The 19,188-nt window shown below is 39.2% G+C and overlaps 1 protein-coding gene across 3 annotated transcripts in view; it reads left to right on the plus strand.

Annotated features, from left to right (window-relative positions):
• Positions 1–19,188, plus strand: part of Tpte2 (transmembrane phosphoinositide 3-phosphatase and tensin homolog 2) — a 71,198-nt gene that overhangs the window by 4,397 nt on the left and 47,613 nt on the right. For all 3 annotated transcript variants that reach the window (XM_070003170.1, XM_070003171.1, XM_070003172.1), the window contains exons 4-12: positions 3,483–3,536; positions 4,764–4,814; positions 7,329–7,385; positions 9,004–9,054; positions 11,506–11,562; positions 12,640–12,687; positions 15,074–15,124; positions 16,164–16,211; positions 18,918–18,974. In XM_070003170.1, the coding sequence (XP_069859271.1) occupies positions 3,483–3,536; positions 4,764–4,814; positions 7,329–7,385; positions 9,004–9,054; positions 11,506–11,562; positions 12,640–12,687; positions 15,074–15,124; positions 16,164–16,211; positions 18,918–18,974 (474 nt within the window). The remainder of the gene's footprint in view (positions 1–3,482; positions 3,537–4,763; positions 4,815–7,328; positions 7,386–9,003; positions 9,055–11,505; positions 11,563–12,639; positions 12,688–15,073; positions 15,125–16,163; positions 16,212–18,917; positions 18,975–19,188) is intronic.

Below are 19,188 nucleotides of genomic sequence, written 5' to 3' on the forward strand. Positions count from 1 at the left end.
TTGGATGGATGTCCTGCTTCTAGCCTGGTGTCCCTATCTGATTCAAGGCAGCTAAGTCAGCCTTAATTCATGTAATTAAAGAGGGAATAGAGAGAACATGGGAAGCAGAATATTTTAAATTAGTCCACAATAAAAGAGAATTAAGTTCTGTTATGTGTACTCTGATAGAAATATTCTTTTGGGGCTGGGAAGGTGGCTCAGTGGTAGAGCGCTTGCCTTGCATGCCTGAGGTCCTGGGCTTGATTCCTCAGCACCACATAAGCAAAAAAAAAAAAAAAACAACAAAAAAGCTGGAAGTGCCGCTGTGGCTCAAGTGGTAGAGCGCTAGCCTTGAGCTGAAGAGCTGAGGAACAGTGCCCAGGCCCAGAGTTCAGGCCCCGTGACTGGACCCCACCCTCAAAATAATCATCATCATTTGTTTCTTATCTATTTTTGTTCCCATATTTATTTAAGCGGGGGTCAGGGCTGAGGCCCTGACCCTGAGCTTTATGTGCTCAAGACTACCACTTGATCCACAAGCCCAAATTCAGCTTTTTTGGTAGATAATTGGAGATAGGAGTCTCATGGACTTTTTGGTCCATGGTGGTTACAAGTGATCCTCAGAATTCTGCTGTTTGAGCAGCTAGAATTGTAGCCCTGACGCACAGGCACCTGCCTAGGACAAAATTATTTTATTTTACTTTTTATTTATTTATTTTTTTTGGTTCCGGTCGTGGGGCTTGAACTCTGGGGCTGGGCGCTGTCCCTCAGCTCTTCAGCTCAAGGCTAGCGCTCTACCACTTGAGCCACAGCGCCACTTCCGGCTTTTTTCTTTTTGCTTATGTGGTGCTGAGGAATCGAACCCAGGGCCTCACGCTTGCAAGGCAAGCGCTCTACCACTGAGCCACCTTCCCAGACCTTGGAAAAAATTATTTTAAAATCATGAATGTAACCTTTTTTAGCCAGGTGTACACTTGTAATTTTCCCCAGAAGCCTCATTTGTAGGGAAAGATAGAAATACTGCTTTTCGTGTAACTGAATATGTAAAATTTGATATTGTACCAATTTATTCATTCTGACCTAATTGTAGTTAACTTGAAAGAAAAAGTAAATTTATGAATTCACTTGGTGTTTGACTGTGTATAACTTAACCCTTTAGCCTGGAGAAGACTGAACCACCAGAGATAATCTATCTTACAACATGTAAACAAACAGTGAGATGTATATGCAACTTAAGATACAGAGATAATAAACTATGGAAACTATATGAAATGGTTGGGTATTCAAGTTATGTCTGTTACATTTCTCCCATTTCTCAGTTATTCGAAAAAATAAGAACCCAGCCAGAAGAGAGACATTGTGCTTTTTCAGTGAGCTCTGAAGAAAACCCTTAGAATGCTAGTAGATAGTCTATATAAAGTAGTATACATTTTCTGTGACTGTAGTAATCAGTTTCTACAAACTAAATATGCCATACATTCACAATTTATCTCACAGTCCTAGGAATAGAAGTTTCATAACAGGTTATAAAAAAATCTCTCTACACCCCTAAATGCTATTTGTTGACAATTTTATGACATATATACTCATCCTCTAGGGCTCTGCCTTATTTACTTGTTTGTTGTTTGTTTGTTTGTTTGTTTAGCTCAGGTCCTGTGGCTTGAATTCAGGTCTTGGGCACCGACTCCTGAGTTGTTGTGCTCAAGGCCAGTATGCTACCCCTTGAGCCATAGGTCAATTTCTGAATTTCTGAGTAGTTTGTTGGAGATCAGAATCTCAGGAACATTCCTTCTTGGGCTGGCTTCAAACCATGCTCCTCAGATCTAATTTGCTGAGTAGGTAGGATTACATGTGTGGGTCACCAGAGCCCAGTTCTGTCTTATTTTGAATGTGAAGTTCTTTGAATTCTAATTTTATTTTTTGGGTGGGGGTCAGGTCGTGGGGCATGAACTCTGGGCCTTGGTGCTGTCCCTCAGCTCTTCAGCTCAAAGCTAGCACTCTACCATTTGAGCCACAGCGCCACTTCCAGCTTTTTTCTTTTTGCTTATGTGGTGCTGAGGAATCGAACCCAGGGCCTCAGGCAGGCAAGACAAGCGCTCTGCCACTGAGCCACCTTCCCAGCCCTGAATTCTAATTTTTTAAAGTGTGAATTTAAGGTTTCTGACATTATGATATGAGTAGTGTAAGGACATGATTTACACTGGATAAAGGGTGAAATCGCTGGCACTATGACAGGTTTGTGACTACTTTAATGTGTTATAACTTAATTCCGTATAAAATCTTGTGCCACATGAGAAAGATTAGGGTGTGTGTACATGTATGTGGGGGGTATGTGTGTGTGTGTGTGTGTTGTTACTTATAAAGCTTAGAAAATTATTCCTATTCTGCTTTCATATTCTTGGCTGATTTGTTAACTTGAGTACTATACTTTCAGCTCAGCATTTTACTGGTTAATTGGAAATGTTCCACCCAAGACATTCTTAATCTCGGTGGCTTCAAATTGTTATCCTCTGGTCTCAGCCTCATGAGTAGATAGAATTATAATTGTGGGAAAGTGGCATACCTATCCATACCAGATTATGACGACAGAAAAAACAAGAAGATAATTGAAAAAGCCAGCATAGACAAAAGTGTGACTGTAAATTGAGCACTTAAATATCAGGAACAGGGTTCTGAGTTCAAACCTCCATATTTGAGAAAGAGGCAAAACAGCTGGCAATGTAGCTCAAGTAACTGAGCACCTGCTTAGTCTACACAGACCTTAGTTTAAAGGTCAGCACTTTGGTATATATAAAAAAAAAAGTATGTTTTTTTTAATTGTGAGAATTAAAGTTCTTTTTTTTCTTTTCTTTTTATTGTGAAAATACCATACAGAGGGGTTGCAATTACATGGGCAAGGTAATGAGTATACATAGTACAACTTAATTTTGTTTCTTTTTCTTTTCTTTTTTTATTGTAAAAATACTGTACAGAGGAGTTACAATTACATGGGCAAGATAATGAGTACATATCTTATCAAGCATTTTAGCTTCCTGCTTTGTTTCCCCTTCCCATCCCTTCCCATCCTCTCCCTGCCCCCCACCCAATCCTCCCCGCCCCCACCAAAGTTGTAAAGTTCATTTTCGATGTAACGACTTGTACATCTCATTGTTGCAATGGGTCCACCTGCATCCCCATTTAAATGATTTGTTTTTCCCTTTCCCCTCCACAAATTATACTGACATCAAATACAGTAAAAGCATGGATTATACTGTGAGGGAGGGACATTCAAAGCAACAAAGAAATAATTTTATAAATGTGTTAGAAACAATCTTATGAAAGAAAAAAATCATTTGAATATATATTTTAGGTTTCATTTCCCTAACATCACCTTATCTGACCTTTTCTACTTGACTCAGACATATACTAGATATTGCAACTAAAGGAAACCATGGGATCTCTGTTTCTTTGGGCCTGGCTTACTTCACTTAATAATTTTCCGTTCATGTTTCATTTGTTCACAGTGACACAGATACCAGACTAGATGTTAATATTTCTAATAACAACTTGACCACTAGGTGAGTTGCTTTCTTTTATCACCACAGGGTAAACCATTTTTTGGGGGGTATGATGACAATCGACAGAATACATGATAACCTATCAAATACTCTATAGTAATTTCAGTTTTGCAACTAATACAAATGCTAGAGCAGGTCAAAAGAGACTTGGTCATGGTCTGCTGTGAATTCAAAGACTGGCAGGCACAATCCTTAGTCAGAGTATCAACATGCATGTATGCAACTCATAAAGAGTCAATGGGGGGCTGGGAAGGTGGCTTAGTGGTAGAGCGCTTGCCTTACATGCATGAGGCCCTGGGTTCGATTCCTCAGCACCACATAAGCAAAAAGAAAAAAGCCAGAAGTGGCGCTGTGGCTCAAGTGGTAGAGTGCTAGCCTTGAGCTGAAGAGCTGAGGGACAGCGCCCAGGCCCAGAGTTCAGGCCCCACAACTGGACCAAAAAAAATAAATAAATAAAGAGCCCAGGAATGTAAGAATTCCTCTCAGAAACACGGAGGCAGTCCCACTGTTCTGTAGATCTCAGTAGGTAGGAGAATCATCTACCTTAAACCAATTCTTCATTCTCCAAAACTCAATTACCCTGAAAGGCCCACCATCACATTGGATGGGAGTCCTGCTTCTAGCCTGCTGTTCTTTGTTCCTATCTGGCAGGCATGAAAGACGGACATGATTGCTTTATGAAGGAGGGAATAGAGAAGACAAAGGAAGCAGAAAATTAGATGGAAAATTAGATTGAGGGTTGAGTTATTGTGAATTAATCTGGATTTAAAATAGTTCAACAACCATAGGGCATTAAACTTTTGTTAAGTTTATAAGAATAGAATTATTCTTTATTTCAATGTGCCAGTCATTGGGCTTGAGATTCGGGTCTGAGCCATGTTCCTGAGTGTGTTTTGCTCAAGTATAGCACTCTAGTCCCCGACCCACAATTCCACTTCCAGTGTGTTTGGTAGCTAGTTAGAGAAATGAGTCTCATGGACTTTTCTGTCTTATGTGGTTAAAAAATCATGATTCTCAGATCTCAATCTCCTGAGAGGCTAGGATTATATCTGTGAGCACATATACTTGTCCTAGTCAGGAAAGACAAATACTCCTTTTTTATATAACTAAATATATAAAACTTTCAAGTTCTACCAATTTATTAGTTTTAAGTAAATTGTAGCTAAGTTGGATGAAAATGTAAATGAATTTGCCTGATATTTGACTGTGTATAATTTAATTGTTTAGGCTGGAAGAGATTAAAACAGGAGATCTTGTACTCGAAGATTTCAGTGAAAGGTGAAATGCATTCCTATATGTATGTATATATGTACATAAAGATACACAGGTATTAAGCCAGAATTTTTGGGAGATGTATCAAAAGATTGGGCATTACGGCTTTGTCTGTAATGTTCTCAGTTTTCCAAGTTAGGTGAATGAATGAGAAACCAGTCAGAAGACAGCCTCAGTTCTATTTTAGTGAGCAGTGAGTAAAACTCCTAGCAAGCTATCAGATAGCCTATTTATGAGACCCTATTTGAATGGACAGTATATATGTTTTATGACTTTACTAACAAATTATCACAAACAAAATAGCTCATGTACTTAAAAATATTCCACAGTCCTAGGGGATAGAAGTCTTATGTCAAAGTGCCATTGGTGTTGGCTCTTTTTCTGGTCTGTAAAAAATAATCTTTTCATACCCCTTTTTCCTATTTTGCTGTTTGTTCACAATTGTATAACATGGGGACTCGTCCTCTAATTCTCTGCATCATCGTTGTTGTCATCCTCCTCCTCATCATCACTATTAGTATCAATATTATTATTATTATTGTCCTTTTGTTCCAGTCTTCGGGCTTGAACTCAGAGCCAGGGTGCAGACCTTGAACATATTTTTGCTCAAAGCTAGTGCCTATCCCTTGAGACACAGGTCTACTGCTGTTGTTCTGAGGAGTTTATAGCAGATAAAAGTCTTAGGAGCTGGCTGCTAGTGGCTCATGCCTGTAATCCTAGCTACTCAGGAGGCTGAGCTCTGAGAATCATGGTTTTAAGCCAGCCCAGGCAGAAAAGTACATGAGACTTTTATTTCCAACCAACTATTCAGAAAAAGCTGGAAGTGGCTTTGTGGTTAAAGAGGTAGAGGACTAGCCAGGAGCAAAAGAAGCTCAGGGACAGTGTCTAGGTCCTGGGTTGTAACCTTAGAACTGCCGTGTGTGTGTGTGTGTGTGTGTGTGTGTGTGTGTGTGTGTGTGTGTGTGTTTGTGCGCACGTGCGCGCACGTGTGTGTGTGTCTCCACAGGACCACATACACACATGCATATAGATGAATGCGCGCGCGCGCGCGCACACACACACACGCATGCAAACACACACAGAGGCTCAGGGACTTGTCTCCCTGGCTGACTTCAAGCTGAGACCCTTGTTTCTCAGCTTCCTGACCAGATATGATTATATGTGTGAGCTACATGCACCTGGCCTAGGAAATCAATAGTCTTAAATCTGCCGTGAAGCATATCTTTTGCAGATGGGTAGATTTACTTTGCCCTAGACACCTTGTTTCTCAAGATAACTAGAAATACCCCTTTCCTTATAACTAGGTATATAAAATTTCAAGTTCTACCAGTTTATTAATTTTAAGAGAATTGTAGCTAATGAATGAAGAAGTTAGGGAAGGAATTTACCCCATATTTGACTTTGCATAATATAATTGTTTAATTGTTTAATGTGGATATAAATGAACCAATCAAGCTCACACTGGAAGATGTCAGCAAAAGATCAGATGCACGCATATATATATATTTGTTTGTATACATACATACATACAAACAAACAAACATATATACATACATAAATACAAAGATACAGAGATATTAAGCCAGAATTTCTGGGAACTATATCAAAAAGGTGGTCATTTATCTTATATCTGTAATATTCCTCTCCTTTCCAAGTTAGGTGAAGAAATGAGAATCCAATCAGAAGACAAACTCTTTGATATTTTAGTGAGCTCAGAAGGCAACCCTTAGAAAGCTATCAGCCTTTGTATAAGATTCTATTGGAATGAATAGTATATGTTTTGATTGACTGTAGCAAGATTATTATGAGCAAAGTACCTTCCAAATGACAAAGATTAATGTGTGTCTGCGTGTGTGTGTGTGTGTGTGTGTGTGTGTGTGTGTGGTTGTGTGTGTGTGGTTGTGTGTGTGTGTGTGGTTGTGTGTGTCTGTCTTTTATGGCTAAAATTCAGAGCCTTGTGCCTATTTTGCTTTCTTGCTTATGGTTGATAGAACCCTTGAACTACTCTTTGAGTCCAGCATTTCCTGGTTAATTGGAGATGGAATCTCAGTTGTTTTCAAATTACTATCCTCAGTCTCAGCCTCTGAGTAGACAGGATTATAGATGTAAGACAGTCGCATGCCCATCCATCCCAGATTATGATGAAAGCACAAACAGGGAGATCATTGAATAAGCAAGTAGAGACAAAAGTGTGAGTCTAAATTCAGTACTTAACTCGCAGGAACAAGGTTCCCAGATTATCCTGAACCCAAACAGTGAGATCATTGAGTAAGCTAGTACAGACAAAAGCATGACTCTACATTGAGCACTTAGTGCAAGTATGGTGATCTGTGTACACACCTCAGTATTTGAGAGATGTCATGGTATGGGCAGAAGATCTGGTGATGTAGCTCAAGTAACTGAGCACCTGCTTAATCTGCACAGACCTTGGTGTCAATAGTTAGCACTTTGATTAACAAAAGTGTGTCTTCTTATACATAGTGCAACTTTATTTTCTGTTTGCTTTTCATTTGTTCACAGTGACACAGATTCCATACCAGATGTTGTCATCCATTCTGGTAACAACTTGACTACTGAGTGAGTTATTTTCTTTTGTCTTCTGCATGATAAACTATTTTTTTGGAGTATGATGACAATTGACAGAATACATGATGACCTATCAAAAAGTATCTGTAATAATATTCAGTTTTGCAACTAAATAGAAAATGATAGAGCAGGGGCTGGGAAGTTGGCTCAGTGGTAGAGTGCTTGCCTTGCATGCCTGAGTACCTGGGTTCGATTCCTCAGCACCACATAAACAAAAACAAAAAAGTGGGAAGTGGCGCTGTGGTTCAAGTGCTAGAGCACTAGCCTTGAGCTGAAGAGATGAGGGACAGTGCCCAGGCCCAGAGTTCAGGCCCCACGACTGGACCCAAAAAAAAAAAGAGAAAAGAAAAGAAAATGATAGAGCAGGTCAAAAGTGACTTGGTCATTTTCTGCTGTGAATTCAAAGACTGGCAGGCACAATCCTCAGTCAGAGTATCAACATGCATTTAGGTGACTCATAAAGAGCCCAGGGATGTAAGAATTTCTCTCAGAAACACGGAGGCAGTCCCACTGTTCTGTAGATCTCAGTAGATAGGAGAATCATTTACCTTAGACCAATTCTTCATTCTCCAACACTCAATTACCCTGAAAGGCCCACCATCACATTGGGTGGGAGTCTTGTTTCTAGCCTGCTGTTCTTTGTTCCTATCTGGCAGGCATGAAAGACTGGCATGATTACTTTATTTCTTTTTTTGTCTGTTAATGGTTTTTTAAATTTGAAAATACCATACAGAGGGGTTACAATTACATGGGCAAGATAATGAATACATTTCTTTTTTTTATTGTGAAAATACCATACAGAGGGGTTACAATTACATGGGCAAGATAATGGGTACATTTCTTGTAGCCTCCTCCTTTGTTTCCCCTTCCTATCCTTCCCATCCTCCCCACTCTTCCTCCCCCACCCATCCTCCCCACCCCCAGAGACTACATTTCTTATCAAGCATTGTTGCCTCATCCTTTGTTTCCCCTTTCAATCCCTTCCCATACCCCCCCACACACATGATTATTAAGGAGGGAATAGAGAAGGCTTAGGAAGCAGTATATTAGATGGAAAATTAGATTGTGAGGGTTGCGTTATTGTGAAATAAGCTGAATTTAAAATTAGTTCAACAACAATAGGACATTAAACTTTTGTTATGTTTATACGAATAGAATTATCCTTTATTTCAGTGTGCCAGTCATTGGGCTTGAGATTAGGGTCTGAGTCATGTTCCTGAGTGTGTTTTGCTCAAGTCTAGCACTCTAGTCCCCAACCCACAACTCCACTTCCAGTGTGTTTGAGTATCATGGACTTTTCTGTCCAGTATGGTTAAAAATATGATCCTCAGATCTCAATCTTTTGAGAGGGTAGGATTATACAAATACTTGGCCTAGTAAGGAACTATTCTCCAATCTTTCCTGAAACCTTTATTTAGCAGGTCTAAACATGTGCTTTCCCCTCACACCCTCATTTTGAGGGAAAGACAAATACTTCTTTTTATATAACTAATATGTAAAACTTTCAAGTTCTACCAATTTATTAGTTTTAAGTAAATTGTAGCTAAGTTGGATGAAAATGTAAATGTATTTGCCTGATATTTGACTCTGTATAATTTAATTCTTTTAGCATGGAAGCGAATAAAGCGGGAGATCTTATACTTCAAGATGTTAGTGAAAGGTGAGATGCATTCCTATATGTATATATACATGTACATAAAGATACACAGGTATTAAGCCAGAATTTCTGGGAGATGTATTAAAAGATTGGGTATTACAGCATTGTCTGTAATGTTCCCAGTTTTCCAAGTTAGGTGAATGAATGAGAAGCCAATCAGAAGACAGCCTTAGTGCTATTTTAGTGAGAAGTGAGTAAAACTCCTAGCAAGCTATCTGGTAGCCTGTGTCTGAGTCCTTATTTGAATGGACAGTACATGTGTTTTATTACTTTACTAACAAATTATTACAAACAAAATAGCTCATGCACTTACAACTTATTCCACAGTCCTGGGGGATAGAATTCTTATGTCAAAGTGCCATTGGTGTTGGCTCTTTTCTTGCCTGTAAAAAATAATCTCTTCATACCCCTTTTTCCTATTTTGCTGTTTGTCCACAATTGTATAGCATGGGGACTCATCCTCTAATTCACTGCATCATCGTCTTCATCATCATCATCACCACCATTATCATCATCATCATCATCATCACTATTACTCTCATTATTATTGTTGTTGTTGTTGTTGTTTCTAATCTTTTGGTTGAATGCAGAGCTGGGGTACAGTCCTTAAGTTTACTGTTATTATTTTGTTCAATCTTCAGGCTTGAACTCAGAGCCAGGGTGCAGACCTTGAGTGTATTTTGCTCAAGGCTAGTGCCCTACCCCTTGAGACACAGGTCTACTTCTGTTGTTTTCTGAGTTGTTTATAGCAGATAAAAGTCTTAGGAGCTGGCTGCTAGTGGCTCATGCCTGTAATCCTAGCCACTCAGGAGGCTGAGCTCTGAGGATCATGGTTTTAAGCCAGCCCAGGCAGAAAAGTAAATGAGACTCTTATTTCTAATAAACTATTAAGAAAAAGCCGGAAGTGGCTTTGTGGCTCAAAAGGTAGAGGTCTAACCAGGAGCAAAAGAAGCTCAGGGATAGTGTCCAGGCCCTGAGTTGTAACCCTAGGACCGGTGTGTATATGTGCATGTGTATGCATGTGTGTTTGCGGGATTGTGGAGACACACACACACACACACACGCACACACACACACACACACACACACATGCAAACACACACAGAGTCTCAGGTACTTGCCTCACTGGGCTGACTTCAAGCTGAGACCCTTGTTTCTCAACCTCCTGATCAGCTATGATTATATGTGTGAGCTACATGCACTTGGCCTAGGAAAGAAATATTCTTAAATCTGCCGTGAAGCATTTCTTATGCAGGTATGTACATTTACTTTGCCTGACACACCTTGTTTGTGAAGATAACTGGAAATACTCCTTATTACTAGGTATATAAAACTTGCCATTTCTACCAGTTTATTAACTTTAGGAGAATTGTAGCTAATGAGTGAAGAAGTAAGGGTAGGAATTTACCCCATATTTGACTTTGCATAATATAATTGTTTAATGTGGATATAAAGGAACCAATAGAATTCACACTGGAAGATCAGATGCATGCATATATATATTTATGTGTGTATACATACATACATACATACATACATACTTGAATACAAAGATATAGAGATATAAAACCAAAATTTCTGGGAACTATATCAAAAAGGTGGTCATTGTTTCTTATATCTGTAATATTCCTCTCCTTTCCAAGTTAGGTGAAGGAATGAGAATCCAGTCAGAAGACAAACACCTTGCTATTTTAGTGAGCAAAGAAGAAAACCCTGAGAAAGCTATCAGCCTTTGTATGAAATCCTGTTGGAATGAGTATTATATGTATTGATAGACTCTAGTAAGATTATCATGAGCAAAGTACTTTCCAAATGACAAAGACTAATGTGTGTCTGCATGGGTGTGTGTAGTTTTGTGTGTGTGTGTGTCTGTCTGTTATGGCTAAAACTCAGAGCCTTGTGCCTATTTTGCTTTCTTGCTTATGGTTGGTGGAACTCTTGAACTACTCTTTGAGTCCAGCATTTTGCTGGTTAACTGGAGATGGACTCTCATAGGCATTCTCACTCTAGGTGGTTTCAAATTACTATCCTCAGTCTCAGCCTCTTAGTAGACAATATTATAAATGTGAGACAGTAGCTTGCCCATTCATCCCAGATTATGATGAAAGCACAATAAGCAAGTAGACACAAAAGGGTGAGTCTAAACTGAGCACTTAACTGGCAGGAACAGGGTTCCCAGATTATCCTGAACCCAAACAGGGAGATCATTTAGTAAGCCAGTACAGACAAAAGCATGACTCTACATTGAGCAAGTACAGTGATCTGAGTTCAAACCTCAGTGTTTGAGAGATGTCATGGTATGGGCAGAAGATCTGGTGATGCACCTCAAGTAACTGAGCACTTGCTTAGTCTGCACAGACCTTGGTGTCAATAGTCAGCACTTTGATTAACAAAAGTGTGTTTTCTTATACATAGTGCAACTTAATTTTCTGTTTGTTTTTCATTTGTTCACAGTGACACAGATTCCATACCAGATGTTGTCATCCATTCTGGTAACAACTTGACTACTGAGTGAGTTCTTTTCTTTTGTCTTCTGCATGGTAAACTATTTTTTTGGAGTATGATGACAATCGACAGAATACATCATGACCTATCAAAAAGTGTCTGTAATAATATTCAGTTTTGCAACTAAATAGAAAATGATAGAGCAGGTCAAAAGAGACTTGGTCATGGTCTGCTGTGAATTCAAAGACTTGAAGGCACAATCCATAGTCAGAGTATCAACATGCATTTAGGTGAGTCATAAAGAGGCGAGGGATGTAAGAATTCCTCTCAGAAACACGGAGGCAGTCCCACTGTTCTGTAGATCTCAGTAGGTAGGAGAATCATCTACCTCAGACCAATTCTTCATTCTCCAAAACTCAATTACCCTGAAAGGCCCACCATCACATTGGATGGGAGTCCTGCTTCTAGTCTGCTGTTCTTTGTTCCTATCTGGCAGGCATGAAAGACTGACATGATTGCTTTATGAAGGAGGGAATAGAGAAGACAAAGGAAGCAGAAAATTAGATGGAAAATTAGATTGAGGGTTAAGTTATTATGAATTAAGCTGGATTTAAAATAGTTCAACAACCATTGGACATTAAACTTTCGTTATGTTTATAAGAATAGAATTATTCTTTATTTCAATGTGCCAGTCATTGGGCTTGAGATTCGGGTCTGAGCCATGTTCCTGAGTGTGTTTTGTTCAAGTCTAACACTCTAGTCCCTGATCCACAATTCCATTTCCAGTGTGTTTGGTAGCTAGTTAGAGAAATGAGTCTCATGCACTTGTCTGTCCAGTATGGCTACAAACCATGATCCTCAGATCCAAATCTCTTGAGAGGCTAGGATTTTATCTCTGAACACAGACACTTGGCCTAGTAAGGAACTATTCTCAAATCTTTCCTGAAACCTATGTTTAGCAGGTCTAAACATGTGATTTCCCCTCACACCCTCATTTTGAGGGAAAGACAAATACTCCTTTTTATATAACTAAAATTGTAAAACTTTCAAGTTCTACCACTTTATTAGTAAATTGTGGCTAATTTGGATGAAAATGTAAGTATATTTGCCTGATATTTGCCTGTATATAATTTAATCCTTCAGCCTGGAGGATAAAGCAGGAGGTGTTATACTTGAAGATGCCAATAAAAGGTGAGGTTCGTTCCTATATGTATATATACATAAAGATACACAGGTATTAAGCCAGAATTTCTGGGAGATGTATCAAAAGATTGGGCATTACGGCTTTGTCTGTAATGTTCTCAGTTTTCCAAGTTAGGTGAACAAATGAGAAACCAGTCAGAAGACAGCCTCAGTTCTATTTTTAGTGAGCAGTGAGTAAAACTCCTAGTAAGCTATCAGATAGCCTGTGTATGAGCCCCTATTTGAATGGACAGTATATGTGTTTTATGACTTTACTAACATATTATCACAAACAAAATAGCTCATGCACTTACAACTTATTCCACAGTCCTTGGGGATAGAAGTTTTACATCAAAGTGCCTTTGATGTTGGCTCTTTTCCTGACCAGTAGAAATCTCATAACAGTTTCTCCTGTTTTGTGGTTTGTCCACAATTGTCTAACATGTGGACTCATCCTCTAATCCTCTGCATCATTGTCATCATTATCATAATCAGCATCATCATTATTACTATTATTATTATTAATTTGTTCCAGGCATGGGCTTGAACTCAGAGCAGAGGTGCATAACTTGAGCTTATAGTTATGATGATTATGAGGATTATTATTATTATTTTGTTTCAGTCTTCGGATTTGAATTAAGAATCAAGGTGCAGAGCTTGAGCGTATTTTGCTCAAGGTTAGTACCTTATCCCTTGAGACACAGGTCCACTTCTGTTGTTTTCTGAGTTGTTTATAGTAGATAAAATTCTTAAGAGCTGGCTGCTAGTAGCTCATGCCTGTAATCCTAGCTGCTCAAAAGGCTGAGCTCTGAGGATCAGAGTTTTAAGCCAATCAAGGCATAAAAGTACATGAGACTCTTATTTCCAATAAACTATTCAGAAAAAGCCAGAAGTGGCTTTGTGGCTCAAGAGGTAGAGGTCTAGCTAGAAGCAAAAGCAGCTCAGAGACAGTGTCCAGGCCCTGGGTTGTAACCCTAGGACACACACACACACACACACACAAACCACACCCCCCCCCCACACACACACAAACAGCATCAGGGACTTTCCCCCCTGAGCTGACTTCAAACTGAGACCCTCATTTCTCAGCCTCCTGGTCACCTATGATTATAAGTGTGAGCTATGTGCACCTGGCCTAAGAAAGAAGTAGTCTTAAATCTGCCGTGAAGCATTTCTTTTGCAGATGTGTACATTTACTTTGCCCTAGACACCTTGTTTCTCAAGATAACTGGAAATATCCCTTTTCTTATTACTAGGTATATAAGACTTTCAAGTTCTACCAGTTTATTAATTTTAGGAGAATTGTAGATAACTTGAGTGAAGAAGTAAGGGTATGAATTTACCTCATATTTGACTTTGCATAATATAATTGTTTAATGTGCATATAAACAAACCAATAGAGCTCACACTGGAAGATGTCAGCAAAAGATCAGATGCATGCACTCATATATGTATGTGTGTATGTGTGTGCATGTACCTATACATACATACATGAATACAAAGATACACAGATATTAAACCCGAATATTGGGGCACTATATAAAAAAGGTGGGCAGTGTGTCGTATATCTGTAATATTCCTCTCTTTTCCAAGTTAGGTGAAGGAATGAGAAGCCAGTCAGAAGACAAACTCCTTGCTATTTTAGTGAGCTCATAAGAAAACCTTAGAAAGCTATGAGTCTTTATATGAGATCCTATTGGAATAAGTAGTATATGTTTTGATGGACTGTAATAAGATTATTATAAGCAAAGTACCTTCCAAATGACAAAGATTAATGTGTGTCTGCATGTTTGTGTGTGTGTGTGTCTGTCTGTTATGGCTAAAACTCAGAGCCTTGTGCCTAGTTTGCTTTCTTGCTTATGGTTGATGGAACTCTTGAACTACTCTTTGAGCCCAGCATTTTCTAGGTTAATTGGAGATGGACTCTCGTAGGCATTCCCAGACTCAGCCTTTGAGTAGATAGGTTTATAGATGTGAGACAGTAGCATGCCCATCCATCCCAGATTATGATGAAAGCACAAACAGGGAGATCATTGAATAAGCAAGTAGAGACAAAAGTGTGAGTGTAAATTGAGTACTTAACTAGCAGGAACAAAGTTCCCAGATTATACTGAACCCAAACAGGGAGATCACTGAGTAAGCCAGTATAGACAAAAGCATGACTCTAAATTGAGCACTTAGCTCAAGTATGGTGATCTGAGTTCAAACCTCAGTGTTTGGGAGAGGTCATGGTGAGGGCAGAAGAGCTGGAGATGTAGCTCAAGTGGCTAATCACTTCCCTAGTATGCACAACGCCATGGTTTCATTAGTCAGCACTGTATGTAGTTAAAAAAAAAGTACCGTTTCTTATACACAGTCCAACAAAATCTTATGTTTGTTTTTCATTTGTTCACAGTGACACAGATTCCATACCAGATGTTGTCATCCATTCTGGTAACCAAGTATGGTAAGCTATTTTTTTGGAGTATGATGACAATCGACAGAATACATGATGACCTATCAAAAAACTGTAATAATATTCAGTTTTGCAACTAAATAGAAAATGCTAGAGCATGTCAAAAGAGACTTGGTCATGGTCTGCTGTGAATTCAAAGACTGGCAGGCACAATCCTTGGAGTATCAACATGCATGTAGGCAACTTACAAAGAGCCCAGGAATGTAGGAATTCCTCTCAGAAACACGGAGGCAGTCCCAGTGTTCTGTAGATTTCAGTAGGTAGGAGAATCATCTACCTTAGACCAATTCTTCATACTCCAAAACTCAATTACCCTAAAAGAACCACCATCACATTGGATGGGAGTCCTGCTTCTAGCCTGCTGTTCTTTGTTCCTATCTGGCAGGCATGAAAGACTGACATGATTGCTTTATGAAGGAGGGAATAGAGAAGACAAAGGAAGCAGAAAATTAGATGGAAAATTAGATTGAGGGTTGAGTTATTGTAAATTAAGCTGGATTTAAAATTGTTTCAACAACAATAGGACATTAAACTTTTATGTTTATAAGAATAGAATTATTCTTTATTTCAATGTGCCAGTCATTGGGCTTGAGATTCGGGTCTGAGCCATGTTCCTGAGTGTGTTTTGTTCAAGTCTAGCACTCTAGTCCCTGATCCACAATTCCACTTCCTGATTGTTTGGTAGCTAGTTAGAGAGATGAGTCTCATGGACTTTTCTGTCCAGTATGGCTACAAACCATGATCCTCAGATCCAAATCTCTTGAGGGGCTAGGATTTTATCTCTGAACACAGACACTTGGCCTAGTAAGGAACTATTCTCAAATCTTTCCTGAAACCTATGTTTAGCAAGTCTAAACATGTGATTTCCCCTCACACTCTCATTTTGAGGGAAAGACAAATACTCCTTTTTATATACCTAAAAATGTAAAACTTTCAAGTTCTACCACTTTATTAGTAAATTGTGGCTAATTTGGATGAAAATGTAAATATATTTGCCTGATATTTGCCTGTATATAATTTAATCCTTCAGCCTGGAGGATAAAGCAGGAGGTGTTATACTTGAAGATGCCAATAAAAGGTGAGGTTCGTTCCTATATGTATATATACATAAAGATACACAGGTATTAAGCCAGAATTTCTGGGAGATGTATTAAAAGATTGGGCATTACGGCTTTGTCTATAATGTTCTCAGTTTTCCAAGTTAGGTGAATGAATGAGAAACCAGTCAGAAGACAGCCTCAGTGCTATTTTTAGTGAGCAGTGAATAAAACTCCTAGCAAGCTATCAGATACTTGTGTATGAGCCCCTATTTGAACTGACAATACATGTGTTTTATTACTTTACTAACAAATTATCACAAACAAAATAGCTCATGCACTTACAACTTATTCCACAGTCCTTGGGGATAGAAGTCTTATGTCAATGTAGCTTTTTCTGGCCTGTAAAAAATAATCTTTTCGAACCACTTTTTCCTATTTTGCGGTTCATCCACAATTGTATAACATGGTAACTCATTCTCTAATTCTCTGCATCATCGTCGTCGACATCATCTTCATCATCGTCATCATCATCATTATCACTATCATTATTATCATCATGATCATGATCATCATCATCATCATCATCATCATTATATATTGTTCTAGTCTTCAGGCTTGAACTCAGAGCTGCTGTGCAGACCTTGAGCTCACAGTTATGATTATGATTTTTTTTTAGTCTTCAGGCATGAACTCAGAGCCAGGGCATAGACCTTGAGCATATTTTGCTCAAGTCTAGTGCCTTACCCCTTGATACATAGGTCCAGTTCTGTTGTTTTCTGAGTTGTTTATAGCAGATAAAAGTCTTAGAAGCTGGCTGCTAGTGGCTCATGCCTGTAATCCTAGCTACTCAGAGGGCTGAGCTCTCAGGATCATGGTTTTAAGCCAGCCCAGGCAGAAAAGTACATGAGACTTTTATTTCCAACCAACTATTCAGAAAAAGCCAGAAGTGGCTTTGTGGCTCAAGAGGTAGAGGTCTAGCCAGGAACAAAAGAAGCTCAAGGACAGTGTCCAGGCCTTGGGTTATAACCTCAGCACACATATTCACACCAACAGAAACACACACACACACACACACACACACACACACACACACACACACACACACACACACACACACACACACACAGAGCATCAGGAACTTTCTTCCCTGGGCTCGCTTCAAACTGAGACCCTGATTTCTTAGCCTCCTGGTCAGCTATGATTATATGTATGAGCTATGTGCACCTGGCCTAAGAAAGAAGTAGTCTTAAATCTGCTGTGAAGCATTTCTTTTGCAGATGTGTACATTTACTTTGCCCTAGACACCTTGTTTCTCAAGATAACTGGAAATATCCCTTTTCTTATTACTAGGTATATAAGACTTTCAAGTTCTACCAGTTTATTAATTTTAGGAGAATTGTAGATAACTTGAGTGAAGAAGTAAGGGTATGAATTTACCTCATATTTGACTTTGCATAATATAATTGTTTAATGTGCATATAAACAAACCAATAGAGCTCACACTGGAAGATGTCAGCAAAAGATCAGATGCATGCACTCATATATGTATGTGTGTATGTGTGTGCATGTACCTATACATACATACATGAATACAAAGATACACAGATATTAAACCCGAATATTGGGGCACTATATAAAAAAGGTGGGCAGTGTGTCGTATATCTGTAATATTCCTCTCTTTTCCAAGTTAGGTGAAGGAATGAGAAGCCAGTCAGAAGACAAACTCCTTGCTATTTTAGTGAGCTCATAAGAAGACCCTTAGAAAGCTATCAGCCTTTGTATTAGATCCTATGAGAATGAGTAGTATATGTATTGATGGACTGTAGTAAGATTATTATAAGCAAAGTACCTTCCAAATGACAATGATTAACGTGTGTGTGTGTGTGTGTGTGTGTGTGTGTGTGTGTGTGTGTGTGTGTATGTGTGTGTGTGTGTGATGGCTAAAATTCAGGCCTTGTGCCTATTTTGCTTTCTTGCTTATGGTTGATGGAACTCTTGAAGTACTCTTTGCATCCAAAATTTTCCTGGTTAACTGGAGATGGACTCATAGGCATTCCCACTCTAGGTGGTTTCAAATTATATCCTCAGTCTCAGCCTCTGAGTAGACAGGAGTATAGGTGTGAGACAGTAGCATACCCATCCATCCCAGATTATGATGAAAGCACAGACAGAGAGATCATTGAATAAGCAAGTAGAGACAAAAGTGTGAGTCTAAATTGAGCAGTTAACTAGCAGGAACAAAATTCGCAGATTATCCTGAACCCAAACAGGGAGATCACTGAGTAAGCCAGTACAGACAAAAGCATGACTCTAAAATGAGCACTTAGCTCAAGTATGGTGATCTGAGTTCAAACCTCAGTGTTTGGGAGAGGTCATGGTGAGGGCAGAAGAGCTGGAGATGTAGCTCAAGTGGCTAATCACTTGCCTAGCATGCACAACGCCATGGTTTCATTAGTCGGCACTGTATGTAGTAAAAAAAAAAAAAAGTACCATTTCTTGGGGCTGGGAAGGTGGTTCAGTGGTAGAGCTCTTGCCTTGCATGCCTGAGGCCCTGGGTTCCATTCCTCAGCACCACATAAGCAAAATGAAAAAAGCCAGAAGTGGCCTTGAGCTGAAGAGCTGAGGGACAGAGCCCAGGCCCAGAGTTCAGGCCCCAGGACCGGACCCAAAAAAAAAAAAAAAAAAGTACGGTTTCTTATACGCAGTCCAACATAATCTTATGTTTGTTTTTCATTTGTTCACAGTGACACAAATGCCATACCGGATGTTTTCATCGATTCTAGTAGCAATGTGACTACTGGGTGAGTTGTTTCCTTTTGTCTTCTGCATGGTAAACCATTTTGAGGGGTATGATGACAATCAACAGAACACATGATGACCTATCAAAAACTGTCTGTAATAATATTCAGTTTTGAAACTAAATAAAAAATGCTAGAGCAGGTCAAAAGAGACTTGGTCATGGTCTGCTGTGAATTCAAAGACTGGCAGGCACAATCCTCAGTCAGAGTATCAACA

The sequence above is a fragment of the Dipodomys merriami genome, unplaced genomic scaffold (genome assembly GCF_024711535.1).
Source record: "Dipodomys merriami isolate MVZ:Mamm:240054 unplaced genomic scaffold, mDipMer1.0.p SCAF_6, whole genome shotgun sequence".
Taxonomy (NCBI): Eukaryota; Metazoa; Chordata; class Mammalia; order Rodentia; family Heteromyidae; genus Dipodomys; species Dipodomys merriami.